This window comes from Mobula hypostoma, chromosome 13, assembly GCF_963921235.1.
Source record: "Mobula hypostoma chromosome 13, sMobHyp1.1, whole genome shotgun sequence".
Lineage (NCBI taxonomy): Eukaryota > Metazoa > Chordata > Chondrichthyes > Myliobatiformes > Myliobatidae > Mobula > Mobula hypostoma.
Window position 1 is genome coordinate 66,875,353 of NC_086109.1, and position 10,236 is coordinate 66,885,588.

A 10,236-nucleotide genomic window follows, 5' to 3' on the forward strand; every position below is an offset into this window, starting at 1 on the left:
GACAATACAACAATCAGGATTGTCCATGGGTTGCTAAAGTGAAAATAAAATAAGGAATTTTTAAAATGTTTTATTTATTACTTTATATTAAAGAACCTTATTTTTATTAAAATGGCATATTTGTGCAAATGTGTGAAAGTGGCAGCAAAGACACTCGCAATTTTCTACAGGTGTACCGTGGACAGCATTCCAACTGGCTGCATCACTGTCTGGTATTGGGGGTGGGGGAGGCATGCTACTACATAGGATCGAAATAAGTTGCAGAAAGTTGTAAACTTAGCTCCATTGTGAGCACTATCCTCGACGGTATCCAGGACATCTTCAAGGAACAATGTCTCAAGAAAGTGGCATCCATTATCAAGGACCTCAATCAGCCAAGTCATGCCTTGTTCTCATTGCTACCTTCAGGAAGGAGGTACAGAAGCCTGAAGGCACACACTCAGTGATTCAGGAACAGCTTTTTTCCCTCCAACATCCAATCTTTAAATGGGCATTGAATCCATGAAGTCCTCCTCACTACTTTTTTATTTCCATTTTTAACTACTTACTTAATTTAACTATTTAGTATATATATTCTTACTGTAATTCACAGTTTTTTCTATTATTATGTATTGCATCGTACTGCTGCTGCAAAGACAACAAATTTCATGACATAATCCATTGATATTAAACTTAATAATATCAATACTGTAAGTAGTAAAGTCAATTCAATTCAATGATTCTGATATCAACTAGCAAGACTCTTTAAGGAAGAAAATATCTAATCAAATACGATACCAAGGTATATGAGGAGATATAAAAAGGAAGTTCAACCAAAGCTGTAGGTTAAAGAAACCGGATTTAAGTGGGAAAAAGAAATTGTATGATGGAGAGGTTTAAATAAATTTTCCAGAGTTTAAGGGCCAGACAGCAAAAAGAATGACAATCATGGTGGAGCAATTGAAGCTGAGTAAAAATGATAGGTTATAACATAAAAGATACACAGCCAGACCACAGGAACAAGCCATTGCTGTCGCTTGTACAGGTGAATGTTTGCAAAGACAGCAAAGTAAAGCTTTCATATTTCTTATAAATTTTACTCTGATTTTGGTTCAGTCTTTTGCTGAAACAGCAATGACTAAAGCGATTCCTCAAAAGGTTCATTCAACATAACACTTTGCAGTTTAATGGACACCCCCCCCCCGCCAATGCTCGATCAAACTGAAGCTTCTATCAAAATGGAGGTGATAATTAGGAAGATTCCCCAGGGAAATTCAATCCCAGCAAATTTTTTAAAGAGGAGTAAATCTCTGCATCAATATGCCTCACAAAGGGCCAAGAATATTGCTCCTAAACTTTAACCAGCTCAACTGGCTGAAAGCACAGATGTGCTAAGGATCAGCTTGGCCTTTGCAATTCTACTGGTTACTGACGACTCTCAACCTTCACGGACCTGCAGACGACAATTAGCTCCAGTTACGCCATCCCTAAGCAAAAAGTCAGAATGAGGAGGGGCAACCTGCTATTCATAAACAACCTTCCATGATCTCTAGACACCTAATAAAGTACTTTTGAAATGGACTCACTGTTTTAACAAGGGGTACGCTGCAGCCATTTTGCATACAGCAGGATTCTGTGAGAAACAATTAAATAATCAACTGAGTACCTAGAATTTTCTTGGTGTGGGGATAAACCGTGCATTTTATTGCCATACAATGGTTCATGAGTCGGGAATAGGTCAGGGCAAGGGTCAGTTGCAGGCAACTTGTGCTGCTGGTTACTGCAGTCTTCGAGTGGGGGGGGAGCAAAAGAGTACATCAGGTGAGTGAATAGAGGTTTGGATGATGGTCAGGTAAGTGCTGTGACCTTGGAAGGGGTAATAAGGGAGTGTGAATAAGGCCAGAAGTTAAAGGTGCTGTCAGTCACATCTCCAGGACTCAGATGGAATCTGACCTTTCATCAGTCCATCTGCAGAGCATGGACCTTGGAAAACGAGACTGTGCTGTGACTGGCCCATCATGGACACACTGTCCATCTAAATCTCTCCTCGCAATCTTCAAGAGGAAGAATACTGTTATACGCAAATGCAAAACAGGGAGCAGCATGTTCTCCCAACTACAACTTAGAATGGAAAAGGCCTGGTCAAATTTCTGGAGTGGTGTGATTTATTCTAAAAAAAACCACTCAGAAAAGACAATTTTCAGACATGCACAGTGTTAAAAAAAAATCAGCACCCCACAACTGAATATCTAGGCAAAGTGTTTGGTGATTCTAGTTATGGGATAAGTATGGCACAGGATGCCTAAGAGACCAGGGTTGCATCTGCCTGAGAAAGCAGGCAGGAGTAGGAAGGAATAAAATGCCCAAGAATCTCAAGAAAACTATTAGCAATTAATAACACAGTATTAGAGGACATTACAGTATAAAATTAAGGTCTTTCAGCTCACTTCCCCACCATTTCCACAGCTCTGCAAAATTCTTTATCATGTTATTACCATTTTCAAGCTCCCAATATATCTGGCAATGACACTTCAGATCCTAAACACTCAATGCATAATAAAAACCTACTTTCCTCATGTCATGTTCAGTTCTTTTGTTCCTAACTTCTCTGCTAATGGGAATAATTTCTCCCTAACTACCATAAATATACTCTTCATTATTCAACTGCCTCTATAAAATTTCCTCTCAACCACCTCTATCCCAAAGAAGACAATCTCAGCATCTCCAATCTATCTACATAACTAAAATTCATCATTATTTCTGTAAATCTCTTCTGCACTCCCTCAAAACCCTTTATATCATTCCTATTGGGTGGTGTCCAGATCAGGACACAATATTCCAGTTGTGGCTGGACCAGCACTTTGCACAGTTTCATCCCAGATTTTGTGCTCCAGGCCTCTCATGATAAAGCTCAGGATCACACAATGCTTTATTATTCATCTCCTTAACCTGCCTACTACTTTCAACAAAGACGCACATCTATCTTCAGATTTCAGGGTGCTTGACTCTTTCGGAGATATGTACCGCTTTTAAAGTTACAGCTCACTGAAGAAGCTCCCCAAGGCAGGCTGATCAGAGTTCCTCACGGTTCTGTCAACAGCAAAGCAGCATTAAACTGACAGTATAATATTTCAGACACAATGCAGGTCCCAGCAACTCTGGCTGTGTTGCAAAGAATATCCGATACAAGGCAATTTAGATTTTAAAACAATTTAATACATACAAATAAACTTATTTTGGTCCAGAGTTAAATTTAAATGTAAATTATACATGCCTGCTAAAATAGAAGCAGGCAGTCTCCGTTTTTTTTCATCAATTAGAAATGTCCCGCGTAACCATCGCCGGTTAAACAAGGCTAAAGAGCTCACTTTCGGTTGGTAACACACGCACACTCGCTTTAATGGACTTTCAACACAACTTCCTCACTTGGCTGTGCACTGGACTGCACAGCCAACAAATTCACATCAACACCCTTACCTGCTGCTGATGGAGGACAACAGATTAAAGAGGTAGGTCACCGGAATTGACACAAGAGATAGCACAAAGACCCTAGTAGCAGAGGAAGCTGTCATGTTTTGCAGAAAAATAGATAATCTTTCCTCTTAACTGCGTTGTTCCTTTTTTTTAAACTCTGCTCACTGTGATTCCGTTATATGAGACTCCGTTGTATAGTCCTGCCTTTTGTCAAGGTTATCACAAAGGAGAACTTGCTCCCACTCCAAGCAGATATGTAACTAACTCTCCTCCTCCCTTCAGAACAGGGAAAAAATATTGCAGGTGGCAAATTACTGTTAATAAATCCTGAAAGCCCGGGCTGTGTGCCGCTTGCAGAGACCGAGGATATGCGTGCAAGACACGGTAGCTGCTGGCGCCGGTCCCTGTTGATGATCACATTCCAGTTTAGCGGTCTGGAGGGCACTTCACATCTCTGAGCGGCAGTGCGGGGCTGTGACTGTGATGTCACTCTCAGCTCAGACCGGAGATCTTCCCGTTCCGCTGTTCCGGGGTTGCTCGAAGGCAGCAGAGTGCAACTGACTTCTGATTTGCATGTTCTTTATTATTTGTTTTTTTTTCTTCCCGAACGTCTTGCCGTCATTGCAACGGTTGTGACCGCCGTAGGGCAAGTGAATCGTGCTACTGCCCTTCTCTCTGTACGCTTCTCAATATGTGACCGAGTAGCAGGTGCTTGTTTATCGAGCTCTCTGAGTCTTTTTTAAGCGTCCCCATCCGCTTAACATTCGCGCAAAGCTAAAACAAAAAGAAAACCCGCAGATGTTGGAAATACGAAATAAAAGTAGAAAATGGCGGAAGCTTTCAGCATCTGTGGAGAAAGCTGTTACCGTTTCAAGTATGACCGGCAGAAATAGATGAAAGTTATGAACATAAAATATTGGCTCTGTTTTTCTCTCTCCTCAGATGCTGCCTGACCTGCTGAGTGTTCCCGGCAGTTTGTGGTTCTATATTTGAAGCATAACTGTGACACAAGAAATTTTGCACTCACGCAAAATGCCGGAGGAACTCAACAGGTCAAGCAGATCAAGCAGTATCAATGGAGGGAATACACAGTCATGTAAAGATCTCGGCCGGAAATATTTACAGCCTATTCTCCTCCATGGGTGCCGCCCAGCCTGCTGACTTCCTCCAGCATTTTGTGGGTGCAGTTTGCTTGTGGGGTTAAGCAAGGAAAACGCAAAAGGTTAATGTATTACACATACAATCTGAGAACTACAGTTGAGACCCGTTGTGGTTGATCTTTCCCTCCTCATGACTTTTCCATATTAACCAAACATCCCTTGATTCTCTTAGTATCTAGATCTCCATGAATCACTATCTTTAATATGTTCAGTGACTGGGTTTCGGCAGCGCCTCTGGCCAGGTAATAGCACATCCAGTTATTTTATTTAGAGATAACCGTACCACCCAGCAACACACCAATTTAACCCTAGCCTAAACACAGGACAATTTACAATGACCAATTAACCTAAAATACTGCTTTGGAATGTGGCAGGAAACCAGAGTACCCGGAGGAGAAGACATGCGTTCTCGGGGAAGGCACACAAGCGCCTTACAGTCAGTGTTGGAAATGAACCCCAAACTCCGACGCTCCAAGCTGTAAGAGTCGTGCTAACCACTACGCTACCATAGCGCCCCATGGTAGCTCTGATTTAAACTGCCTAGTATATTTTCAGCAAAGTGGGATGCAGATATCCTAAAAATTGTACAGTCTTTAGTGGAATTGGTTCTGTTCAAAGGAGGAAATGAAATTATGCAAACCATCCATGTTTCAGCTTAGTAACCAAACTCACAGCCTGTGGTTTCAAGTTATTTGTGCCCATTGAAGGCTGGGCAGGGTGATCCTGGCTCCTGACTGATATCCTATCGGGCACAGCGGGCCGCGTTTGGGTGAGCTGGCCTCAGCTGTTATGTCCCGAGACCCAATCCCTGATGACCTTTGACACCTCGCTGTCTTTCAAAGGCTTTTGGACCATCTTCAAATGCTTCTAGTCATCAGAGACAATTTTTTTTTAAAAATCAAATTTACTTAGATAAACAATTATTTAAAAATGTTAATGGAATGTAAAAATAATTAAAAGGAAAGCCACATGAGTAAAACAATGACTAGTTTCAGTAATAATGACTAACAAACTACCAGATGATCATAAAACCTAGTCAGGATCACTAATACCCATCGAGGAGAAAATCTGCCTTTATTACTTGCTTGGGGCTACATGTGACTCCAGACCAACAATGTGCTTTGTTCTCTGTAATGGCCTATCAGATGAATCATGTGCATTGCATTGAAACAGGAAAAGAATAAAACTTGAGGTGACCCAGACATCGAGTTCACTGATGACAATGCATCATCATTGGTCAAAGTCTTCCTCCGGGGGTCCAGCTGTCTAAATTAGGTGACCTGTTCCACAAACATGGTCAACAGTTTGACATAGTTGTGCTGACAGAATCACATCTTACAGACAAAATGCCAGAATCACTGCTTACATCCTGATCAACATCCTCTCTAATAATTTTTTCAGCTGTGCCGACCAACCAATGCTCTGAGCAGGAAATTTTTACATGGCCTGAAAACTACGCAGCACTTAAAATGTTTTTTTATTGTAATATGCATACTATGAATATTTAGGACAAAATTTGAAAAAAATCGCATACTTTTTATTAATTAATTGAAGGGTATAATGAAATACAGTACAACAAAGAAAATATTACACGTTTCATAAACTTTTTCTCATCTGGCTTCATTCCAGCTGCACGGCAACAAAAGCTACGTGCGCGGGAGCATCTCAGCTACTGTGCAGCCGTGCACCCGCACAGCGTAGAAGGAACAGTGATCCTGATCCACTGGCAGCACACACCCAGCAGAGGTGGCAGAGGGTGTTGGTGGGGGACAGGGAAGGTAGGGGTAGAAGTACAGGTGGAATGAGTAGCTTAAGGCGTCCTTGCTGAACTAGCCTCTGCTCCATGGACTCTATCTACACTTCTCATTGGGCCTCCCGCCACTGTACTCCTCCACATTGAATAGCACTTCAAAGAAACAATAAAAGCTTAAAAGAGGCAAGGACATGTGCACTTTTGTTGGAGGTCTTCGATGTCCTTCAGTAGAACAGCAGTTGACTGCATTGGCTGAAGGGAATAACTGCATCAGAGTTAACCAACATGAAGGATAAACCTATTTGACCTCATCCTCACTAATCTACTTGTGGTTGATGTATCTGCCATTAATGGTATTGGTAGAAACGTCCACTGTATAGTCTTTATGGAAAAAAATACCCATCTTCCTACCTTCGCACCAAAGATATCCTCCATTGTACCATGTGACATTACCACAGTACTAAATGGCATAGACTCATTTTGTGAATAGGCCACACCAGGGAACTCAGTAGTCTAATTGTACTGTAGCAGTTAGCTAGAGGCGCAATTAGTTCTAAAGAGCAAGGTAGATGTTTCCCGGTTCCACTGCCACTAAAAGTCTTAGGCAGATATATATAGCCAGGGTACCTAAGACTTTTGCACAGTATTATAGTAATTTTATGTACTGCACTGTACTGCCACAAAAAAAATAGATTTCCTGACATATGTAAGTGATGATAAATCTGATTCTGATATGGGTCTCTATTGTGGACTGACAGTAGGAAGAGAGCAGGGAGAAGGGAATCATAGCTGGGAAAAAGGGAAGGGAGAGGGGAATCATAGCTGGGAAAAGGGGAAGGAAGAGGGGAATCATGGCTGGGAAAAGGGGAAGGGAGAGGGGAATCATGGCTGGGAAAAGGGGAAGGGAGAGGGGAATCATGGCTGGGTAAAGGGGAAGGGAGAAGGGAATCATGGCTGGGAAAAGGGGAAGGGAGAGGGGAATCATGGCTGGGAAAAGGGGAAGGGAGAGGGGAATCATGGCTGGGAAAAAGGGAAGGGAGAGCGGAATCATGGCTGGGAAAAGGGGAAGGGAGGGGGGATCATGGCTGGGAAAAGGGGAAGGGAGAGGGGAATCATGGCTGGGTAAAGGGGAAGGGAGAAGGGAATCATGGCTGGGAAAAGGGGAAGGGAGAGGGGAATCATGGCTGGGAAAAGGGGAAGGGAGAGGGGAATCATGGCTGGGAAAAGGGGAAGGGAGGGGGGATCATGGCTGGGGAAAGGGGAAGGGAGAGGGGAATCATGGCTGGGAAGAGGGGAAGGGAGAGGGGAAGGAGTGGGAAGCACCAGAGACATTGCGTAATGACCAATAAATTGAGTGTTTTGAATCAAAGGACCTTGCCTGCTGTCTCAGTGCTGGGTGTGTCTGAACCTGCGTCACCACCGCCCCCCCCCACCCATGGCACTCCTGCTCTGCCACCTGTCCCACACCTCTTCCGAGGCGCTCCATCCTAGCTATTCCCAGCTATTTCCAACATCAAGCACTCCTGCCAAACTTACAAACTCATTGTCCGCTCCATGTTGACAAGTACAGTACTGTGCAAAGGTCTTAGGCACCCTGGCTATATATCTGTGCCTATCATCAAACCCTTGGTTCCCATTACACTAAATGCCCTTACCCAACAGAAAAATATCAGCCTCATTTTGATATTTCCAAATGACACCAGTGGCAATAGATAACTGATGGAGAAAGTTCAGAATGTCCATGACATTTTGAATGAAAAAAGGGCTTCCTGATATCATCTCTGGCCAGCCTTTCTCCAATTTCAGGAACACATTTAGGATAGTACCTTGGTGTGCATCAATGTCGGTTCTCTGGAATGATATTGGGACTCTCACTCCCTTAGTTTTCAGAGAATTAGAGTGTGGCCTGAGTGGGGTGTTTACAATGATGAAAGGATTTATAACCCAGCCTCAGAGGGAGAAAGCATGGAGTGAAGACAATCATGAACTTAAATTGAACACGGTGGCATGCTATGCTGATGACTCCCTCTTGTGGGTGAATTCAGGATAGTAGGAACAAGTTTTACAGAAGTCCAAGAATGCAATATCTGATTGTTTTCAAATCCCAATAGCCCGGCGTCAGGCTCATCGTGACAATGTTTCCCAAGCCCTTTTAAAAACACCACAGTCCTGTTTCCCTCGCCCCTATAAACTCGCCGTGGCCCCATTTCTTTTTCTCTGGTTTTAGATGGGATGCACGGTGGAAACCCACATCAAGGACTATAGGAGGTGTATCTGTTTGGGTCATCCGGAGAAACCGGTGGTAGCAGAATATTGCATTCACAATGACGATTGGAATGACTTCGACAGCACAGAACTATTGTGCCATGCCAATGGCTTTTGGGACAGCCTGGTGAAGGAAGCCATTAAAATAAAACTAGAGGAAAAGAACTTTAATGAAGATGAAGGTCTCGCTCCAAGTAAGAAGTGGAATTCAACTGTAAACAAGGTGGCACAGTGGAACCCTAATTGAATGAGGACTAACCAATCAGGAGGGACGGACAACAGGGGCATACCACAAGACTACACTTGCCCATGCGTCATCCTTGATTAAGATGGCAGAGTTTGTCATCGAAACATGGGTTATTATTGATCCCTGTACCCAGCTGGAAGCCCAAGAAAAAGATGAATAAACTCATGAAGTGTTTGTTGTTTATTTCCATATATTCGTATTTCCTTCTGAGGTAAAAGGACGCTATATAGCCCTTCAGATCCATACTGCCTCATAAAGCAGTCCCATTTGGTGTGTCTCCAAACTCACTCACAAATTTCTACAGCTGTACTATGGAGAGGGTTCTAAGTGGAGAGGGAGGGGGGGTGGAGGAAGGGAGAGAATGAGTGGGGGGGATAGAGAGAGAGAGAGAAGGGGTATACAGAGAGCAGGGGGATAGAGAGAGAGAAGGGGATAGAGAGAGAGAAGGGGATAGAGAGGGGGATGGGGATGGGGATAAAGGAGGGATGGGGGATAGAGAGGGGGGATGGGGTACAAAGGGGAATGGAGAGGGGGATAGAGAGAGAGAAGGGGTACAGAGAGAGAAGGGGATAGAGGGGAGGATAGAGAGGGGGAATAGAGAGGGAGATAGAAGGGGGATAGAGAGGGGAGGATAGAGGGGGGATAGAGAGAGGGGGATAGAGAGGGGGATGGGGATAAAGGGGGGATGGGGGATGGGGGATAGAGAGGGGGATGGGGATAGAGAGGGGGCATAGAGAGAGAGGGATGGGGATAGAGAGAGAGATGGGTGTGGAGGGATGGGGGTTCAGAGGGATAGAGGGAGGGGGGTGCAGATGGAGAGAGGGGAGGGTGCAGGGGGACAGGGGGTGTGGGCGGAGGGAGAGAAAGGAGTAGGGCATGGGAGGAGAGAAAGATGCAGATATATGCAGAGAAACTCATGGCAGATAGCTGCTTGTTAAATTTGTTTTGGAAGGAAATTTAAATTAATACTAGCTTCTGAATCAAAATACTGGGAATAAGTAGAATGTGACCAAGAAAAAGATTCAGTGTTAAGATTAAATAATTTGCAAGCTCCGATAAAATAAGAGGCAATGCTCTTTAAGGAACAATCCAATTATGAGAGTGGTGTGAGGCCGCACCCACTTTTACCCTTGTCATATATCCCTTGATATAAATGTTCAGTGGAAATTAATCCTCTTATAACTTTTACTGTTATTTGCTAAGGTTCTTAAGGATATAAAGTTTTTATTGAGTTTTTAATGCACACCCTTTAGTTCATTTTTCTTTTTCCCTTAACTTGGAAACTAATCAAAAAATTCTGTTTGAAGCTGTAAAACACTTTTTTGGCATAGTTTGTGTAGAGGTGCAGCTGAATGTTT

General features: G+C 43.3%; 1 protein-coding gene across 3 annotated transcripts in view; it reads right to left on the bottom strand.

The window, feature by feature from the left end:
• Positions 1-4,373, bottom strand: part of LOC134355652 (transmembrane 6 superfamily member 1-like) — a 53,148-nt gene extending 48,775 nt beyond the window's left edge. Inside the window, exons 1-2 of one of the 3 annotated variants that reach the window (XM_063065883.1) lie at positions 3,457-4,373; positions 1-33 (exon numbers count right to left, since the gene is read on the bottom strand). The exon at positions 1-33 is cut by the window's left edge and continues 74 nt beyond it. In XM_063065883.1, the coding sequence (XP_062921953.1) occupies positions 1-33; positions 3,457-3,551 (128 nt within the window). In that variant the 5' untranslated portion in view covers positions 3,552-4,373. Of the gene's footprint in view, positions 34-3,003; positions 3,043-3,253; positions 3,269-3,456 lie in introns of those variants that run through there. The other 2 variants (XM_063065885.1, XM_063065884.1) reach the window with 2 other exon arrangements.
• Positions 4,374-10,236: the final 5,863 nt, after the last annotated feature.